Source organism: Gobio gobio (genome assembly GCF_949357685.1).
Source record: "Gobio gobio genome assembly, chromosome: 13".
In the NCBI taxonomy this organism is placed as follows: domain Eukaryota; kingdom Metazoa; phylum Chordata; class Actinopteri; order Cypriniformes; family Gobionidae; genus Gobio; species Gobio gobio.
In genome coordinates, this window is record NC_137106.1 from 25,409,979 (window position 1) to 25,431,847 (window position 21,869).

The following is a 21,869-nucleotide window of genomic DNA, read 5'->3' on the forward strand; positions in this document are numbered from 1 at the left end:
CAAAACAACCAAAAACAATAAAAGCAATGGACTCTCTGTCTGCTAACAAAAAATGAACTTGAATAAATACCAAAAACAATAAATAAAATGGATGAAAACCGCAACGGATGATTGTGTTTTAGGTGCATATTAGGGGTGGCACGGTTCACAAAACCCACGGTTCGTATCACTGTTTTAGGCTCACGGTTTTCGGTTCTGTACGGTTCTTGTTTTTGTTTTTTCTTTTAATAGTTAACACTCCAGAAATTTACTTCAGCATATGATATATAGCGTAATTATCCACAATTTAGGATACAGTATTAAAAAAATTGTTTTATCATGTAATCATGTAATCATGCTCAAACTGAATTTGACTTGACTTTAAGCACATTATTGGGACCATCTCTGAGGAAAGCTTGGTGAGATTTTGATACAGCAAGAGAGGATACATTGATGACATGCTTTTCATTTATTTGGCAAAAAAAGGAGAATATGTAATGCTATCTCTACAGGAACTTGTGCCTTTTTAGCATAAAAAGATTGAATTTGAAGCACACAAAGATTAAGATTAAGCTGAAGAATGAACTTGCATTTATCAAACTGCCAACTTCAGTAGCTTTAAGCCTTGTTTAAACTCGACGCGTCCGCACGAGCGCGAGGGTGCGCGCGGCAAAAATGGCGTCAACGCGGAGCGGGCGGTAGTGCGCGTTGAATGCGCAAGACCCCATTTCTCTTGGCGGTGTGCACGTCAAATTTTGTAACTTTGCGCGCGGCTCCGCAACCGAAGAAGCCCGAGTTCCAGGCGAATCTGGCCGTCTCCCAGTCTGCGCGTCGAGTATAAACACCTCCCCAAACGGACGAGGCGCGCGCGCAGTCAGCGAGAGAGAGAGAGAGAGAGAGAGAGACGAGGAAAACAGACAAGCATGCAAGTGGAAATTATCGCTGCCAGAAAAATTATCGACCTTTTTTTTTCTTTTTTTCGTGCGATTTATTGAATATCGTGACAGGCCTACGCTGACCCAGATAGAGCAGTTGTTTCAAATAGGCATGAAACCGCTTCACAAACAGTCTTTTCAACCACACTGTATCATTATTTCTGTTTCCGTTATTCAAATGATCACCGAAGTACTGGGATTAAAGTATGTAGTTCGGATATAAACACTGATGTCTATAGTAGAAATCAAAATAGAGGCAAATCACGTTTTGAAAGTAACTTGGCGCTTCAAATAACGATTATATCGACTACATTGTCATACTAGTAGGTGGCGACAACATTTTTATTTGTCATTGAATCACTCATTGAAAAGATTTGTTCAAAAACACTGATTCATCCAGTAATGAAACAAGTGAAGTCTTTATGAGTGAGTCATTGAATCATTCATTCATTTTTTTCAATAAATTATTCAAATTAATTAAATATTTTAAAATAAACTGCAGCAGTTAACATTTTGTCAGAACCTCTAGTAAATTACATGTTATTTTGTTTAGTTGTCTATTCAGAATCATGGAAGAATCATGATCTCTATTTGAAACAAAAAAAATTTGATTCTCAGCTTATCCAGAATCGTGCAGCTCTACATACCCTATTTTATGGAGATGCTTGGGAGGTTTGGCTGATTGACTGAGGTCAAAGTCTCAACTGCTCTCTATCTGCTTTCTTTGAACAGATCTCAGGTACTGTAGACTGACTGGGTTCCTCAGCTCACCCTAGTGTTTAGACAGTCAGTAGGAGATGTCTACCTGAGGGGCTGATATACAGCTAGAACATGTTAGCCCCAGGATTAGGATTAGCGTTAGTTTGACAGTTGCCTAGCGTGGTTCGTGTAAGTTTCTATGTGTCCAGAAACAGCTACAGACGTGATTCTCTTTAAAAAATTATCCTAAACTTTTAATAAGAAATTTAGATTTGATTGATTGGTGAAGTTAGCATATGTGATTTGCTGCGGTGCTTATGAACAAGTTACAGGTTTAGCTCAAAGTTCAGTAAATTCACATTCTGCAATGTCTATAAAATAAAGCAGAAATGTGTGAATTATAAATACAGTTCTGCTCATAAGTTTGCATGCCCCTTGGAGAGCTGGTTGTTGTGAAGTTTTTGAATTAGATGATGGGCGTAAATTGTATTTATTTTGGAAACGTAAATATGTCATAGTTTCTAAAGGGTAGGGCTAAATTAAAATATCTAAACAAAAATGTGGGTGTATAACCCATGGCACTTAAAGGTGCCAAAAGCGATTTCTGAGAAACGCTGTTGAAAGTGGATTGGACCGAGCACCACAACAAACTTGTAGCCAATCAGCAGTAGGGGCCGTGTCCACTCATGAGGGGGGAGGAGAAAGAACGAGGGAGATTGGAAGAAAGACTCTAGAAAGAGAGATTGCTGAGAGACATTACAAAAGAGAAAATTGAAAACCACTGGAAAAAGAAGGGATATGATCAGGAAAGAGCTTTAGGATCTGCGGAAATGTTAGAAAAGCTTTCCAGCGCTGGAGAGACCTAATCGGAAAGGCCTGAAAATGGACGCCGAGGTTGCGTTGTTTCTGCTCCACACGTGAGAAACATTAGTTGGTTTCACAGAACCAAGATATGCTGTTGTAATGTTAGCTAGTAACAGGACAGTTGTAAGTGTTATTGTTTGTCTGGAGCTGGTGTTTTGCTGGCAACTAACAACAAGCTCTTGTTTGTATATACTCTTCAGATATGATAAAGACATATACTCTTGCATTGTGTCTTTCTTTTGTTGGTGTCGCAATGAAGTGAGTGTTTGTTTTGAGTTGATTTCAAATATCAATAGTGTTTCTCAGAAATCGCTTACTGTACCTTCAATGCATTGTGTTGCCATCTTGAGCATCAGTGAATATTTTCACCTTCACCTAGTAGTTGTCTGAATCCCTCAATTGTTGTCAGTGTGAGAAGATGGATCTCAAAATCACTGTTGATAAGGGTTTAAATATGCAGAAGATGCTTGAAAACCAAAGAATGTGAGGAACCTGGAGGATTTTCTGAAGAAGAATGCTCAGTTTAACTGCAGGACAAACAAGGGACTCAAACAACTATCACAAAACATAAAAACAGTTGTTGATCATCCAGGTAATTACAACCAGTATTAAGATTCAAAGGTGTGTAAACTTTTGAACTGGTTTACTTGTGTAAAATCCAGTTATTTTGTCTTGAGGACTGTATGTCAACATCTGTTAATTGGAACGGCTTATTCAGGACAGTACTAAATAAAAAAATAACATGTCAATTTTATGATCCCCTTATTTTTGTTAATAGCATCTTGCATATTCTTTAAGGGCTATAAAAACTTATGAGCAGAACTGTATACATTATAAATTAGAATTCGATATTATAATTCATATAATTTGGGAATTTTCAGTATTATTTGCTATTAATAATAATTTAAATTAAATGTCTAATTTAAGTATTAGTATAACTTCATGTGTATGTTAAATATTTTAATATCTGTTTTAGTTTAGTTTTTTCTTTCTTTCTTTAATACATGTTCTAATCTACATGTTAAATATTATGATCTCTTTCTTTACAGACCTCTTAGCGACACAAGCCTTTAAGATTTTAGGTCTAGGTTCAAACACATGCACACACACACTAGAAGACACCTGCACATAAAAAATTTTTTCTGGAGTTCTCTCTCACAGCTAAATCAATCACGCACAATCATACAAAGGAGGGGAAGTGAAGGGGGAATAGATTATTTATTTCTGTTTTTCTTTTCTTGGTTTATTCATAAAAGGGTTGCCTCTCTCTCTCACATGCACACTATAGACACAGAAGAGGCCTGTCACAGACAGATGATGCACTTGTCAGATTTCTCAAAGGATCACCCAAGTGTTTTCACACACCAAAAAAAAAGCATTTACACATTTATCTCCTTCCTCTACTTTTGGAGAGCTGGCCGATCTCAATGAGAGAAGGAGAACCAGAACTGCGAATGTAGATTTAATCTCACGCCCAGCACAAAAACTATCCCTTTCTCCACAAACTAACATCCTCTGCATACACACATCTGAAACAAATTAAACAATCCCTAAGACCTCTCAGACAGCCAATTAAACAATCAATCACAATTTCTCAAAAAAGACATTTCAAAAACACTCGACGATGAGCAGTCCCTAAAGCCGCGATTCAGTGCCGTAAAAAGGGTTGTTTGTCCCACTGACTGACCTCTTTTTTTGTCCTTCCCCAGATCAGTAAATACTGCTTCTTAATTTGCTCGCGCACAACACAATAAAAACCCATTAACTCATGCAAATGTGCGGCCACTTCAGCAGCTTGCCACGGCCGGCCAACGCTGCTGTGTTCACGATACTGTGGCATCTGCAGCGCGGCACTCTGGGATGTGCCCGCTGACACCGTGAACGAGTGCACAGGGAGCTCTGTGTCTCCGGTGAGTGCCAGGAAGGCAGTGTGCACTGTGTTTTGATAAGCTGTTTTGCTAATTTGCCATTCAGGTCATTCGCATGTCTTAATTTAGGTGGAACAATGAGACCAATTGTCTCTTTTTTGTTTCATGTGAAGTGCTTCTCCGGCCTGTCTAGCGAATCGCAGCCTTGTGTCGCCCTGATGTCAAAAGTAAAGATGCAATTCTGTCTCATTTTCAAGCTTATCTTGGCCTATTTGAAACAGGGTCATCAAAAATGAGCCTTTTGCCTGACTGTCCATCTTAAAGAGTGAATTGAAGCTGCTTCCCTCTGTGGAGAAATTGGGTTTCTGTCGGGGAGAGAGAGAAAGAGCTGACTCGCTCTAAAAGCTGGTGAGAAGATGAAAGAATCCTCTTATGTCAGTAAACTTGTTAAGAGTCTGTGCTGGGGACAGCGGTTTCCCAACATTTTTTTTTTTTTTTGGTTTAGCGTTATATTTGTGGTAAATTTTATTTATTTATTTAGGAAAGTGGCAGAATTTTTTTGCCCTTCTCTCTTTCTCTTTCTCCCTCTCCCCCTCTGTTAGCCCAGGCCTCGAGATAAGACTTGGCATGCTCAGCGCTAACCCTGTGACACAGACAGAAAGCAGAGATGCTGCTCTTCCTTCAATATGACATTAGATTTAATTTTTTCTGCAACCTTTAGCCATCCAAACAGGTCACACGGATGGATAGAAGGCTGGACCAAGAATATTTGAAAGTTATGTTTGGTCGAAGTCAAACTCCATGTTTCTGCTGAAGCAGTCAGTGCACATGCTCCAGACACACTGTCGCTCATATGGCTGTCACAGACAAGTATTTTCTGTGATTCTCCACTATCACTTATTAGCCATGTTTCCATCCACCTATTTAAAAAAAAAAGCTGGATGGAAACGGCAAGATGCGCATAATTTCAGAAAATGTGCATAAAAATGTATGCGCTCAATTGAGCCAGATAATTTTTTATCCGATAAGAAGACATCCTCATAAACTATGATGGAAACACATTCACCAAATAAATCATTTGATGCACAACCAAAAAACTCTTATGAACTTGCCTTGACAGAGTATGTGATTGGATAACTTGATTAACCAGCAGATCAGTCAAATGTTGGTTTGATCATTCTGAAATGCTTGAACCAGAGTCTGTCATCAGAATGATTTGGTATAATGACCTCCCAGAAGTGTCTCACATGATTGCATTCCCAAACACCAGACATCTGAACGAATGATAACATGGCAGCGTTTATTGCGTTTCATTAGCATGTTCTGAGGCTGAAGTAATTTATGATGGAAGAAAAAGCCACAGTGGTTTCCCTGATTGCAGCAACTTCCATTTTCATTACAGGAAATTTCCCATCAAGTGACGATTTTGCTCTCTTGAAGACATGGGATGGAAACGGTGCTTTATTCGCAAATCTTTTATGCGATATTCCAATCTTGTGCATAAGTTAAATTCATAACTTTGGATGGAAACATATCTATGTATTCACTGCTGGAAATGTTTACTTTTTGATACATTAAGATGTTTTAATTAACATCTGGGATATTTCATGCCATTGTGTCATGTGTCTAGCTACTATTGTTTTATACTAATTAATCCAAAAAAATAATATAAGAATAAAACACTAATTCTAAGTGAATTTAGGCATAGCAACATTAGAATTTACAGTGTGAAAAATGGATATTCGTTATGAAATTTGCTAAAAAATTACATGTGACAGTGTTATTAAATGATAACTGATGTGGTACTGATATGTGTGTTTCTAGATAAAAATTTGTATGCCAAATGAATAAATGTTATTCTTATCTAGTAATTAAAGTGGATAGCATACAAAATTAGACCGCTACTACCTAATAAATAGACAAAAGCAGCTTGCTTTCTTGTGATGGTTTTTTGGGTCCACCATCTGCTGCTGACTGGCATCTAATGTTTGTGTAGGAATGAATATACAAATCTTTTTGAATGCCATCTGTGTGAGAAAGAAAGCGTGTGTATGTTTGTGTCTTCGTGTTGTAGCCCACTGGTCAGGGAGTTGTCTGTGTGTGTGTGTGTGTGTGTGTGTGTGTGTGGAGGAGACAGAGGTGTGTTCACCTTGTTGAGACGTGCAGAGGTGTTCCACACTGTGCTGACACCTGGCACAGAGCTCTGGCTCAAACCCAGACACACAGCAGGAGCGACTGTGTGTGTGTGTGTGTGTGTGTCTGTGTGTTTGAAGAAAACAGAGAGTGTGTGAGTGGTGTCATAGTCTGGTGTGTTTGCCAGCATGTTGTGTCAGTAAGCACCCTTGAGATGCATATGTTTATCTGCGTAGACGAATCATCCTCTTTCATTTCATTTAAGTTAATGTGTTTTTGCATGTGTTCAGAAGTGTATGAACTCAAATCGCTCCTCTTTTTTTTTAGTTTGTACCGAAGGTGCCAAAAACTAGTTCAAGTCTGAAAACAATCCTTCCTATCTCTCCAGCTCTCTGTGGTGATATGAAAGGCACAGTGCAGGGTTCGCTCTTGTTGCATATCTCCACTATTGTTCTTTCTGTCTGCCCTTCCTCATTCTCACTGGCTCTCTCCCTGTTTAGACAGTCTCCTGTTTGAGTTCGGTCAGATGTCGTTCTGCCTGGCGGAGCTGCACTTGTGGTCCTTCAGGAACAGCCTGCATGTCCCAGGTAATTAAAACACACTGAACGTCTCTCTTTCACACATTTGGTTGCCTCTCATTTAGTATGTCTGTTCCTGCTATCTCACCCTTTGCTGTCTTCTCTTCTCATTAAATGTACCCTTTCGCCTGTCTCTGACTTTGTCTTGGGTAATAATGATTATTAGTTCTTTCAGAGCCGGTTAAACGGCTGTGTCACACACTTATGGTGGTTATTATTACACCAGAGCTGTTTTTTTTTTTATTACAGACATTATGTGGCCTATAATTAAATTTATGGTACCAATAATTAAAGCTTTTAAAAGGCAGTTTGTGATAAATACTTAGTGTTCAAAACATTTAAATTTATCTTGCATTCTTTTTGTACTATTTTTTTCCTTATAGTAAAAACCCTCACATCCTCTGCTCCTGTTTTAACCTTTTGAATGTTTGTTCCTTCTTCTCCCTTTGATACTTCTGGCACACTAGAAGTATGTGTAAAAGCAATGTTTATTTTGCTTTTCTCACAGATGAGTCCAGTTATCAGTTATTTGAAAAATCCTGTGATAACATGTTGTCGCGGATTGTACGCATGCATGTTTGTGTACATGCGTAATATTGTGTTCTGCAATCTGTTTGCAAGCATTTATATGTGATTGCAGCTCTATCGCCTGTAGCCAGCCCTCCTGACCCCCGTGCATTGAGTGACAGAGAGAGAGAGCGAGCAAGGGAATGAAACACTCTGAATCCGCCAATGTGAATGAATGAAAAGTTAAAAAAGAAATATGCATCAACATGGAGTCCATCTTTATTTGTAATACCATGCAAGAAGCAGTCTGTTAAGAGTAAATCAACAGTAAATCCAATGCAAAGTCAAACATTCCTAGTGCTCACATATTTTTCGTAATGTGCATGCACCTTTTGAATTACTCTAGATAGGACTTTTATCTTATCTTTTATTTTACCGCCATTCTAGCTGTTTCTCGCTAACAAACCAATGTTTTATTTTGTTTTTGAATAGAACTCTGACCTCTCCTTCCCTATTTTCACAGATACAGATATCGGCACATACCAACTCTATGAAAAAGGAGAATCAGGTATGCTGCATCTTGTGACTTTCTTAAATATATCAAATATATAAAATAAATATATCTTGTTTGTGTCAATTTCAATGTTCAGTATAGTGCAAGTATAAATAGCTATACAAATTAAGAACTTTTAGTTCATTCTTCCTGTCTGAACTACACTATATCTGTGTACATTTCTCTTCGATTCTTGATTGAAGTTCACTGAATGACACTTCAGTATATTTTCCTCGTGTTATGGTTACTCGACACCAGACACTCACATAACTCTCCAGATTTCCACTGAATTGTATCACCATCATTCACAAAGTTCTACAAATCTTTCTTAAATCAGTATTTAATTTGATTATACCTTCAGCTACCAGAGAGCAATATACACTCACCTAAAGGATTATTAGGAACACCTGTTCAATTTCTCATTAATGCAATTATCTAATCAACCAATCACATGGCAGTGGCTTCAATGCATTTAGTGGTGTGGTCCTGGTCAAGACAATCTCCTGAACTCCAAACTGAATGTCAGAATGGGAAAGAAAGGTGATTTAAGCAATTTTGAGCATGGCATGGTTGTTGGTGCCAGACGGGCCGGTCTGAGTATTTCACAATCTGCTCAGTAACTGGGATTTTCACGCACAACCATTTCTAGGGTTTACAAAGAAGGGTGTGAAAAGGGAAAAACATCCAGTATGTGGCAGTCCTGTGGGCGAAAATGCCTTGTTGATGCTAAAGGTCAGAGGAGAATGGGCCGACTGATTCAAGCTGATAGAAGAGCAACTTTGACTGAAATAACCACTCGTTACAACCGAGGTATGCAGCAAAGCATTTGTGAAGCCACAACACGCACAACCTTGAGGCGGATGGGCTACAACAGCAGAAGACCCCACCGGGTACCACTCATCTCCACTACAAATAGGAAAAAGAGGCTACAATTTGCACAAGCTCACCAAAATTGGACAGTTGAAGACTGGAAAAATGTTGCCTGGTCTGATGAGTCTCGATTTCTGTTGAGACATTCAGATGGTAGAGTCAGAATTTGGCGTAAACAGAATGAGAACATGGATCCATCATGCCTTGTTACCACTGTGCAGGCTGGTGGTGGTGGTGTAATGGTGTGGGGGATGTTTTCTTTGCACACTTTAGGCCCCTTAGTGCCAATTGGGTATCGTTTAAATGCCACGGCCTACCTGAGCATTGTTTCTGACCATGTCCATCCCTTTATGACCACCATGTACCCATAATGCACCATGTCACAAAGCTCGAATAATTTCAAATTGGTTTCTTGAACATGAGTTCACTTTACTAAAATGGCCCCCACAGTCACCAGATCTCAACCCAATAGAGCATCTTTGGGATGTGGTGGAACGGGAGCTTCGTGCCCTGGATGTGCATCCCACAAATCTCCATCAACTGCAAGATGCTATCCTATCAATATGGGCCAACATTTCTAAAGAATGCTTTCAGCACCTTGTTGAATCAATGCCACGTAGAATTAAGGCAGTTCTGAAGGCGAAAGGGGGTCAAACACAGTATTAGTATGGTGTTCCTAATAATCCTTTAGGTGAGTGTATATTCAATATTTAAAGATTTGCCCCTAAAATAAGCTTAGAAAAAGCTGAAAAGAGTCTGCAGATCACATGTGGGCCTGCTCATCACTGTTAAAGATGTTCTCTAAATGCTTCAGGGCAAATTATGTTTTTTTTCTTTAATGTGTCATAGATTTAACATTTAATAATCCAGACCCTTCATGAGAGGACACAACCAGCTCTGAAACGTGAAAAGCTTATTGATTTAAACAATGACAAAATTATGTTATTAATTTTTAATACTTCAGACTTGAGACTTGAAAGGTTTTGTTTGTTCCAATGTTTTATACGATGAAGTCTGAGAAAACACAAAGGCTTTGATGTTTAAAGACTTTCAGATGGTTAAAGTCTTATTGATTTGAAGTCTCAGAGAATTAATGTAATAATGCAGTGTTAGTTTATTTCTCATGCCTACTGTTTATTAATAATAGAGATCAAATTTAATGTTAAATCTTTAAAAATAGCATACAAACATTCCTGCATAAGTCATTCTGTTAACGGGTGTTCATATGAGTGACCGTTTCTGTATTATAATGAAATCATTACATCTTAGTCTGATGGTAATTAATTTAGATATTTTATCTCTCTCATCTCCTATTTATGATTCACGCAAGTAATGAAACATGACTCGGAATTACTTTAATTGTTTTTGTTTAACCTGCAATGTATAATTTATACTTTACAGAGCAGAGCTATAAAAATCAATATTTCTATAAATTGAGTTTGTTTGAATGTGGAACCTGCTATTTTTCGCGGCCTCCAGCAGAGGGCGAAGGAGACCCATGCTTCTGTGAGGAAGGGGGCTCTTCACCCCTCTATCCCGTAGCAGATGTGTGTGTCTGGGGCAGGCAGGGCAGAATGGCAGAATCTGATTAGCAGCCGTAATCCTGGAGCTGTCCAGCAGGTCCAGGCTTCCAGCAGAGAGAGGCAGTGCTCCTGTAGAGCAAGGCAGGGAAGGGGGCCGTCTGGCTGGGCGCTGAGGGCTGGAGATCTGGAACTCTGGGGTGAGATGGGGCTTAAGGTGTGGTGCTATAGCATAGGGAAGAGATAGCACGCTGACAAAGCAGGAATTTGGTCTTGCCTCAGTCATTTCCGTCTCTCGGCATACCTGTCCCCTCTCAATGTATGAGTCAGTGTTTTTCTCTTTTCTGACAAACACACACATTGGGGCAAGATGACAACTGAGTGGCCATATGCTGAGAAAGACACTCGAGAGAGTGTTTACACTAACATGGGTGTTGCCTAAACTATGGGCCCATTTATGTGGCAGGAGTTTATTTTTATTACAAATGTTTTGAAGGTTATATTTAAAAATGTATTACCATTCCTTAATTTGTATAGTTCACTTCATATATTTTTCATATATTCAAACAATGAAAGTTCACTGTAAAACCTATTTATTATTAGATTTAAAAAGTATAATTTTTTTTTTAAATTAGTTAAATAGACAAACCCTTTTTAATATAAATTGTATGGAAGTTTTACAACTGTCCCTCAATTATGATTTCCATCACACCCAACCGGTCTGCCACTAAAGTTTTATAATAATAAAAAAAACAATTCTGTACTTTGTAACCAAGGACAAAAGTGTCAGTCAAGAGCAATGAAGTGCCATTAAGATAAATATCAATTTTGTTTAATAACAGGACTTTCATTATCCAGTGTTAAGGTGTTATAAGGAGTTATTTTGTCAAATTAAGCAAAAAGTGTAAAAATATTATTTAATTGTGTGTAAGCCTATTCTTTAAAAAATAGCAGTAGAAGGATAAAGGAATCTGGATTTTATAACAAAAATATTTCAAATGTAATTTCCATTACAAAAAGATAATAAAGGCAATAGTTGATTTTAGTTGATGTGGTGGAGGAAATTATAGAAGTAAATACATAGATAGGTGGTTTCAATGGGCCACTATATGTAAGCCACCCGCCATATTGGAATGGTCAAAGTTTAATGTTCTGTGAACATTCAAGAGCAAGTTGACTGTGCATCTGCAACCATAGTTAGACGCATGAATATCTATATCTGAACTAGACTTCAGCTGGTGATTTTGCTAAACTAACATAATACAGCAAGACAAAAGCGTCAGCTAACACGACATTAAAAATGTACCATAGTAAAAGTAAAAACATTAAAAAGTAAAATGGTAAAAAAATGCAATATTGAGTTAATACTGTACATATAATTCACAAACCAACACATTCTCATGTGAAAGGTTGTCCAATTTCTTTGAGAATTTAAATCTCGGCGGTTTCACAACCAGAAGCTGCGCAATGTTGTGGCATCATTGAATCTTACTGTAAGTGGCGATAAGCTGACCGTTCTAAGATGGCGGGTGCGCTGACGTGTCTGGAGCGGTCGAATGGGGAATCTACTTGTACATATCTATGGTGTAAATGACAATGTGGTGGAGTTCATGACTTTAATTTAAAAATTATTCTATGATGTGCAAATTGTTGTATATTGTCAGGAGACGAATTGGTTATCATTTTATCACGTGAAAATAGTTTTAATTGAGTTTACTGTCTACTCCCCCACACCCACATGTGCACAATACAACTTGCTTTCGCATCCTTTCTGAAGATTAAAAAAAAATCATAAAAATAGTTCTTACAATGTTTTCTTCTTCTTTGTGCAGCCTCTCCAACAGATCAGCATTACTACAATGAGAAACAGCAGCTTGCAGACAGTAAGTAACAAACCATCGAACAATTAACCTTCATGTTAGATCATATTAGCTCATTATTTAAGAACATTGGTTTGCATGTTTCTAAAGCAACACTCATCCGATTTCTAATTTAAATTGTACTTCAGATGCCTGGTAAATGAAGTGCCCCATTAGTGCAAATCTGACAAATATTAAACATCACTCCATTTTTCCCTCCACTTCTTTAACCCTTGTGAGCCTGACGTAACATTAATGAAGAAAAATGGAATGGAAAAAAATGCTGCATAAGTCTACAGGTCAAGATGATGGACAATTTGATGACATTTTATCAAGCTTTTGCAGAATAAATGTATTTTTATAGCAATTCTACGGACTTCATTAAGGTCTTCAGTACCAACAGTCCGTTTCTAAAAGTATTGTTTTGGTACAGTTATGGTGTAATACCATAGTATTGAATATGGTATGTTCTTCAAAGTACTTTGAAGAGTACGGTATGGTACCATGTCAAAAAGCATGGTAATATGGCATTTTTTGGTTCTTTTTTGTTGATGTTAAATGTTTTTCCTTTATCATATCCTTCAGCTTCACATTTAACTATTGCACAAGTTACAGTGTTTCTCTTTTCTTTACAAGTACAGCTTCACTCTGTCCGTTATTGTAGTTTATTACAGGACTGACTCTCTCATTTATATTTCTTTTTCACATCAGTTATGATGTTGTCAGACGTTCACTACCAGTATGGCCAGTGTCTTTCCACTGTGATGCCCAGTTACCTCCTACCCACTCACCCTGCTGGTGGGGTAACTCCCATCGCCCTCGAGAGAAACACAAACACCCTTATCAGGAGACACAGACCCGTCCCCCTCTCACCCCCGTCCCACTCATCTCCCACCCTCTCTCCTTCATTTGCATTCATTTATTTCTGCATCCTCTATGCTCCTAAAAGGCAGGAGACATTTCTTAATGGTGAAATAATAATAATAATAAATAAAAGAGATTGGATTTGATTGTGGAATCTTTAAGAAAACAAATAACAGACCTCCTCCATTTCCGTGAGTCCCTGTCCCGGATGAACGTATTAATGCATTAATGCAAACGCATACTCACAGATTGAACTCAGCCGAGAATTCTATTAACGTTTCTTTCTCTTTTTTTCCCCCTTCACTGGTTTGCTCCAGAGGGAAACAGGGACTGAGATCTAAGCGGAAATTTGGGGGGCTTTGTGAGCGGAACGAGGCATTTTGGAGTGGCGTATTTAATGTGTTTAATATGTTATGGTAACTTTGAGTTCTTCCCTCGGGTGACTGTGCTAACTCAGGGAGCGCTGATTGAATGAGACTACGGCGTTACACTGAATTTAGCCTCTGTTGCGCTATTAGTTAATATTTCGCTTTTAAATCCTTTCTGTCTACAGCATGAGAGAAATAAAAAGAGAGAAAAGTAAATATTCTAGCTAATGAAAATAGAGGAATGTTTAAAGGAGGATGTTTATTATCCACGCATTGTAGATCAAAGGAAAACTGAATTTTGGAGTTTGATTGGAAAGAAACTCTTTTGCAAAGAAAGTCTTGGCATAAAAAATGACAACTTGAATCCAAATGGGATGAGACTTTCTTTACTTTTTAAAACTCACTTTAACTGTTTAATTAAATATTATATAAAATATTTAAATATGTACATGATGTTCAATACAAAACAATACAATTGTTAAAACATAAATGTTAAAATATGAAAATCCACCATAACACAGGTTTATTATTATTTATATATAATTATACCTTTCTTAACTTTTTAACAATTATTTTTTTTAACCCTTTGTTCTCCTTTTTTCCCTTCAGTTTATGTGTCCCATGTGTTTGTACCCAAATCATCATCAGGATTGAAATGAGAGGATTTAATTCTTGAGCTGTCAGCTCAGATTCATTTGTAGGGTGACCTCAGGTGGAGCTGTATTTCAGGGTCAATCCTCTTCGCCCTTAAAAAACCCACAAACACAAAAACACATTCTTTTGGCTGTCTTTTATTGCTTCTTTTTTGCCTCCGATGACGGTGAGTTTCATACCTGTGTCCTCTCTTTCTGTCACTCAGGTCGGGGTTACCCATGGTTCCTTAGTAACCGTCGTCCGGAGAAGCTGCGTGATGCCCTAAAGGAACTAGAGGTATTTGTTTACATTTCCTGCAGTCCGATTAACAAATAGAAGCATTCTCTCTCTCTCTCCTTTCATAAGGAAAGAGAAAATCCCCCGACCTCTCTCGCTTGCTCTCGCTCTCTCTCTCAGCACCTGTGTGGGTGCCTCTCTGTCATCGTGGGGGATATTTGAGGGGGATGATTGGGACTGTGAGCTGGCTCTCTCTCTCTCTCTCTCTGCCTCTGGCTCTCACACACAAACCTAGCTTTGTTCAGTCCAACTCGGGCTCATTTTTGCTGCCTCTCCATATCTGAAACTGGAAACATCCTTCTAAACCTGACCCTGAAAACACTCAGACGGCATCTACTCATTCCTACTACACATTCTCTATCTCTCTTTCTCTCAGGAGCTGCTGCAGTCATGCCCGGTCATGAGTGTCAGATGGAGAAGCAAGCAGTGCTGTCAGGTACCTTACCCAGCATGCACCAGTACCCAGCAGGCATCAGGCCTTCTTGGCATGAGTTGGCTCGTGTAGCAGAGGTCAGGCAATGAGCATATGCAGACTGTTTGTGTCAAATACTCTTGGGGATTTATCTCTGGGATCAAAAAGATTCCCTTCTCAAACACATCACTGTAGCCCAGCGGTTTTCCGTTCAGTGTGGATGGATTCTTCAGACACATGTGCACACATTTTTCGCACCTAAAGTGATTGATTTAGGACGTTTTAAAAGGTCAGGGAGATCAAACGTTGGTAAACTTTTATTTATTTATTTATTTTTTGGTGGTCAGAGATTTTTCCTGCCCAGCAGCAGGGTCTGATTGGAAGCGGTGACCTTTATCTGTTGTTCACATGCTATAGAGATGAAATTCCACTTTATTCCAGGCAGAATTTTATCAGCCAGCGATTTTTAAAGTGATAGTTCACTTTAGTCATCATTTACAGTACTTGATCCCATTTCATTTCAAACCAAAATATATTTTGAAGGATGTGTCAGCTGTTTTTGTCCATATTATGAAAGTTAATGGGACCCAAAATTTCAAGTTCCAAAAAGAACATAAAGGTGGCTTAAAAGTAGTGCTGTAGATCATTTAAAAAATGCATTTGATTAATCACACACATTAATCACGATTAATTGCACCTAACATTTGAAATAACACTTTACAATAAGGTTCCATTAGTTAACATTAGTTAATGTTGCCGAGTTAAAGTCACAGAGGAAATTTGTTCTATTGTTCAAAAATCGAAATCTGTCACGTGCCAACTGGACCCATCGACTCATTTGGTTAAAGCTGGTTTACCTTTTCTTTCCTCTTTCATTACTGATATCATACATACTTCACTTATTTCTGGTTCTGTCCCTACTGCATTTAAAACTGCTGTGATAACACCCATTCTTAAGAAACCCGGGACAGACTCAAAGTATTTGGATAATTTTTGTCCCATTTCTAATTTGCCGTTTTTGTCAATAATTCTTGAAAAAATTGTGGCTCTCCAGCTCCGTGAACATCTTTCTTCTAATGGTTTATATGAGCAGTTCCAATCAGGGTTCCGTTCTTATCATAGCATTGAGACTGCACTAGTAAAGATCTCCAATGATCTATTACTAGCTGCTGATTCTGTTTTTTTATCGATACTTGTACTTCGATACTTGTACTTCGATTTTAGTGCAGCATTCAATACCATTTCTCACACTATACTTTTAAGCAGATTGGAATCTACTGGAATTACTGGTATGGCTTTAAGTTGGTTTTGTTCTTATCTTAAAGACCACATTCAATTTGTACAACTTAAACAGACAACTTAAATGAAAACCCACTTATGTTTTCTCTGGTGTTCCTCAGGGTTCTGTTTTCGGACCTCTTTTGTTTATCATTTATCTTTTACCAATTTGCACCATTTTCAGGAAATATGGCATCCAATTTCATTATGCTGATGACACCCAGCTTTATCTGTCTTCTAAACCTTCCTCAAAGTTTCCCCCTTCTGCTCTTTTTGAATGCTTAGATGAATTAAAAATTTGGTTTTCAGGTAATTTTCTCAAGCTGAATAATAGTAAAACAGAAATTCTTCTCATTGGATCAAAACATACAATAGCTAAGTCAAACATTTCATCCGTTACAATAAATAACTGCTCTGTTCCTCTGTCTAATCAGGTTCAAAGTTTGGGTGTCATTCTTATGATATATTAATACCCAGATTAACAGTGTTACTCGTTCTGCATTCCATCATATTAGGAATATCAATTGGTTGCGCCCTGTAACATCACAAATTGACTATTATAATGCCTTGTTTTATGGACTTCCTTCCAAATCTCTTCATAAATTACAGTTGGTACAAAATGCAGCTTCTTGAGTTATTACCAAAACTAATATTTCTGAACATATTACTCCTGTTTTACAAAATTTGCATTGGCTTCCAGTTAAATTTCACGTAAATTTCAGAATAGCACTTTTTTTTTCTTTTCTTTTTTTACCTTTTTTTTTTGTTGCATTTTTTTATTTTCACAAAGAACAAAATAACAACTGGTAGGGTACTACAAATACAAGTCTCCCATTTGTTTCATACATTTGAGTGAGTTACATAAGTCCATTTCCACCATCGTAGTTTACATTTATGTGCTTCCAATCTCAGGTCATACAAAATTTTACTTTTAATTTACAAAGCACTTAATAATTTGGCTCCTTCGTATCTTCTTGATCTTCTTCATATATACACACCTTCCCGCACTCTAAGATAGGCTTCTGCACTTACACTTGTTCTTCCACGCACTAGGACAACTTTCATGGGGTCACAAGCTTTCGGTTACGCGGCTCCTCATTTATGGAACTTGCTTCCTGTAGAAGTTCGCAATAGTTCAAGTCTTCCAGTTTTTAAATCTCGCCATTAAACTCACTTGTTTAGGCAGGCTTTTATGTGATTTTAATGTTATTGTCGTCAGTTCTGTATTGTCTTTATTGTTTGATGAAATTGTTTTTTGTGTACTTTGTAAGGTGTCCTTGAAAGGCGCATATAAATAAAACGTATAATAGTAATAATTAACTACTTTAGTTAACATTAACTAAGAACTAACAATACTTCTACAACATTTTACTAATACGTTATCAAAATGAAATGTTATATTTGTTAACAGTTAATGCACCGTGAAGTAACATGAACAATCAATGAGCAGCTGTTTTTTTTTTATTAACTAACATTAGCAATACTTTTGTTATAGTATTTATTAATCTTTGTTAGTTCATGTTCATTAATATATTAAACTAATATTTACAAATGAGACCTTATCGTAAAGTGTCACCCATAAATCTATTTCACATTGAATCTCCAAATGAATGTGGAAACAACATAAAGAGAGCATTTACAATACTTGATATTTTAAATATTTGTTTAATGGCATCTTTTCACCTTTATTTTGCCTCTATTAAATGTTTTTATTAATTTAATTATATTTTTTTCTGGGGATAAAATGCAATTATAGCCATTTAACATTAGAGTGTTATATTATAACAATTGAAGTGAACTTAAAAAAAAATACATTAGCATAGCTACTTCAGGAATTTAAAAAATAAATACTGTTTTAATTATTTTTAACATTTTAAACAGCAAATATTAATTTCAGAAATTATAAAGTTATATTTCCCATCCATACTTAAAAGTGATCAATAAACTCCAGTGGTTTAATACAACTTTTCTGAAGCTATACAATCATATTGTATATGACATTTGATGAACATATCAGTATTTAAGCCTTAATTAAAAAATTGATTAACACACATACTTAGACTACATCAATCGTTGGGCCACAGACCTCAAGCGCACAATTAATGTCAAACCTCTTTGGTTCACAAATGTCCAAATGTCATGATGGTTAACGTTTGTAACATTTAATGTTGTCTTTGTATGCTTGCATTGAACAGTGTTTTGATTTGGCGCTTGACCCAAACAGCTGAAACTTCCTTCAAAATATTGTCTTTTTTGCTCAACATAGTTAAAAGAAAGGTTTAGAATGATACAAGGGTATATAAATCATGACAGAATATGAATTTACGTGTGTGAACAATTCCTTTGAATGTATTCTTGTTGTAGATTTACAGTCATTAATCCCATACAGTGTGAATGTGTAATTGTTCGTTACTGTGTGTGTAGATGCTGTTGAGATCAGGTGTGTTGGTGACCCTTATCCTGGGTGGAGCTCAGGTTGAACGAGTGGCCATTGACAGAACGCTGGTGGGGCGACTACCTGCTGACACCATCAGCGACGGTGAGTAAACGCGCACTCACACACTACCCTTCCTCTCTTCTCTTTTCTTTCCCTCCTCTTCTTGTCTCTCCCCCTCTCTTTGCAGTTTCGCTCACTGCTCATTTTCCCAGCATGGGCCTGGGCGGCATGCACACCCACAGGTCACGAACGGCAGTCCCTTCTGTTTCTCCTTTTTCCGTTACTCCCAGAGGAAGTTCGAAAATCATGGACCCATGCACACACATGCGCATCAAGGTTCCTCCTGAATCTCAGGGGAATCTGGCATGGCTCCCTGTCTTATTTCTGGTTTGTGAAATTGGACACTCTCCCAAATCTGCTAATTATTTTCTCATATCATTTATTGTTTGTAAGCTTATATGGCTAAAGCTCTCTGTGCCAGGTCTCTAGATACCTGACAAACCTCTCTTGCTCTCTTTCTCTCTCTCCCTCTGTCAGCCCACCCCTTCCCTTTTCCTAGTAGCCCCCCATAGAGTGCCATTCAGGCCCCCAGAGCCCCTAATTACCAGAGTAATTATGTGTGTGTGTGTCTGAGAGAGAGAGAGAGAGAGAGAGAGAGAGAGAGAGAGAGAGAGAGAGAGAGAGTGTGTAAGGGTGGGGGTGCCAAGAAGGCTTCTGCATCTGTCACTTATTCAGTTAGTTTCACACAAGCAGTCAGACCTGTTTTGGCCTTGATGACGTTACTTTGTGAGTGCTGTAGTACAAAGAAAGAGATCGAAAATTTTGATTAGCCTGTGATTGTGAAGAACCTATGTGAAGAACATGCTTTTTGGGCCCAAATCTGCAATTCATCTATAGCTGTTTCATTAGTACAGTCACAGGTTAAGAAGATTTTTTTAAAGATGTATATGGACAGCCAAACAATGATATGAGAGGCATTTGGGTATATTTATATTTTTTAGGAAACTCCCACATTGATTTTAGGTAAAAACGGCTTGGTATTTTTGAGTCCATTAGTGACACCCAAAACGCAATGACCTATAATTTAAATATCCGCCATCATTGAATGTATCATTTTTATTTCCAGAAATTAATTTCTCGGCTGGTAAGCGTTTCAGACAGCGATGTAAACAAGTTTTAAAGGAATGGCGTATTAACTAACTAAGCAGATTTAGAGGAATTTATTGATTTATTCTGCTAACCCGCTGCTCATATGTTCCAAAACCTGTTTACTAGCCCCTGGACACAAATTTGGATTTTTTTTTGGAGGGATTATCATGGAATCTTCCCATTAATTTGACCATGATTACTGAACACTAATACATGGGTATTTTCTCAAAAAAAATTGTAATCTTGTAAAAGCATGTTGAGTATTCCATGCTTTTCTTTTTTTTTCCAAAGGGAAAAAGACTATAATTTACAATATTAGCATTTTCAAATCACTCTTGAGCCTCTCAAAGTAAGTGGCTAAACTAAAAACTTTGGTTTAAGCAACAATTTTTTAAAAACACGTATCAGTGTTTTAAGTTTGATTTTTCAAAATCAAATGTGCATGTTTTCTTTGTTATTGATGACTTGCTAAAGTAAAACTTAAAAAATGATGGTGAAATATTGCATTTACACGCTATTCCTTTGAAATTAGCTCCCTGTTTTATGCTTGAATGTGAGATGATTCATAATTACTGCAGAAGCGCTGATATTCCGTCTCTAATTGCTGTTCAGGTTGAAAATTCGAGCCCTGAATATCATCCTCAACTAAACCTGCTTCTCTGAATGGCTTGTATTAATTTTTTCTGCCGTTTAATTGGTTTCATAAACAGATTATTTTTTTAGGAAGGGAAGGTTAATTGCTAATCACAGTGTGGAGAGCTTGTCAACAGTTTCACTGCAAATGTCTCTCTTTAACATGAAACCTGCGTACCCTACAGGCTTTACAGTCTCTCTTTCTTTCTCTTTCTCTCTCTCTGTCTCTCTCTCTCTCTCTTTCTCCTCTGTGACTCTTTATTAGTCTTAAACTACTGCTCTGACTCACTTATGAAAATTATTCATTTTGTGCATTTCTGTGTGTGTGGGTCAGATTTTACCTACATTGTAGGGACCAAATGTCCCCTTAAGGATAGTAAAACCTGAAATCACCTGCATTGCTTTAACCAGCCAGTTATCAAAGGGTAGGTAACCTCCATTGGGGAAATTTGGATACATCGTCCTTTGGAAAAATGATCTGTAACTAAAATATATATATATTTTTTTGTAAATGCAAAAAGCTTTTCTGTTTGGGGTATGTTAGGATTTGAGTCTGTAGTGACTCAAATCTGTAGTGATTTAAATCTGTACAATAGAAGTATATGGTGTCCTCATTTAGATAGCAAAGTAAACGTGTGCACACGTTCGTCTTCTCACAAGGTCATATGAGTTTTGACCTTTGACCTTACTCTGTGGTTTTCAGCGGTGATTGGCGATCGCTTCCTGCTGTTCTCGCTGATGGAGAGGAGTCAGGTGTGTCAGGTTTACCTGAACAGGAAGAACCAGAGCTCACCTGAACCAGCACGACACATGGAGAAACTCACAGCTGCGGAGATTAAGGTAGCACACATGCACCTACCTTTTACACACACATCTATTACACCCCCCCCCCCCACACACACACACACACACTCTTCTTCAATACACACACATTAGCACATTTTAGGACGAAAGGCAGCACAGCCTCTCCTGCTTTCAATTAAAATGCTTTAATGAGACTGGTCTGGCTCTTTCCACAGGGCTTTTAGCTCTAATAATTGCCTGGCTTTACTTGCTTTCTTTTACCGCTGGGACAGGTAACACTGTGATTACTGGAGCTCTTTTCTAATGCACACCTGTGGGGAACATCACGTCCAAACACACAGCACTTCTCTCTTTATAGAGAGATCACATCCTTTATGACAGTACATCTATATATGCCTGAGAAATGTTCTTCCCTCCATCTCTATTTTTTTGTTAAATTACAAGCAGTTTTTCAGTGTTCACTTTATTCAACAATGTCACTTTTTTCCGACATTGCTAGTACCTGAACAGGAAGAACAAAAATGATGTTTGTATTCTGAGATCAATTCAATTTAGAATTTGAAAGATTTACATTTGTATTTATGCATTTTTGGCAGATGCTTTTAGCCAAAACAATAAATGTATTTATT

At 37.6% G+C, this 21,869-nt stretch overlaps 1 protein-coding gene across 1 annotated transcript in view; it reads left to right on the plus strand.

Annotated features, from left to right (window-relative positions):
* The window catches only part of wdpcp (WD repeat containing planar cell polarity effector), a 76,767-nt gene that overhangs the window by 22,546 nt on the left and 32,352 nt on the right, over positions 1-21,869 (plus strand). Inside the window, exons 2-8 of the mRNA XM_079833734.1 lie at positions 6,979-7,065; positions 8,087-8,131; positions 12,339-12,389; positions 14,457-14,527; positions 14,904-14,963; positions 18,642-18,756; positions 21,140-21,276. Coding sequence (XP_079689860.1) covers positions 7,005-7,065; positions 8,087-8,131; positions 12,339-12,389; positions 14,457-14,527; positions 14,904-14,963; positions 18,642-18,756; positions 21,140-21,276 — 540 coding nt within the window. The 5' untranslated portion in view covers positions 6,979-7,004. The remainder of the gene's footprint in view (positions 1-6,978; positions 7,066-8,086; positions 8,132-12,338; positions 12,390-14,456; positions 14,528-14,903; positions 14,964-18,641; positions 18,757-21,139; positions 21,277-21,869) is intronic.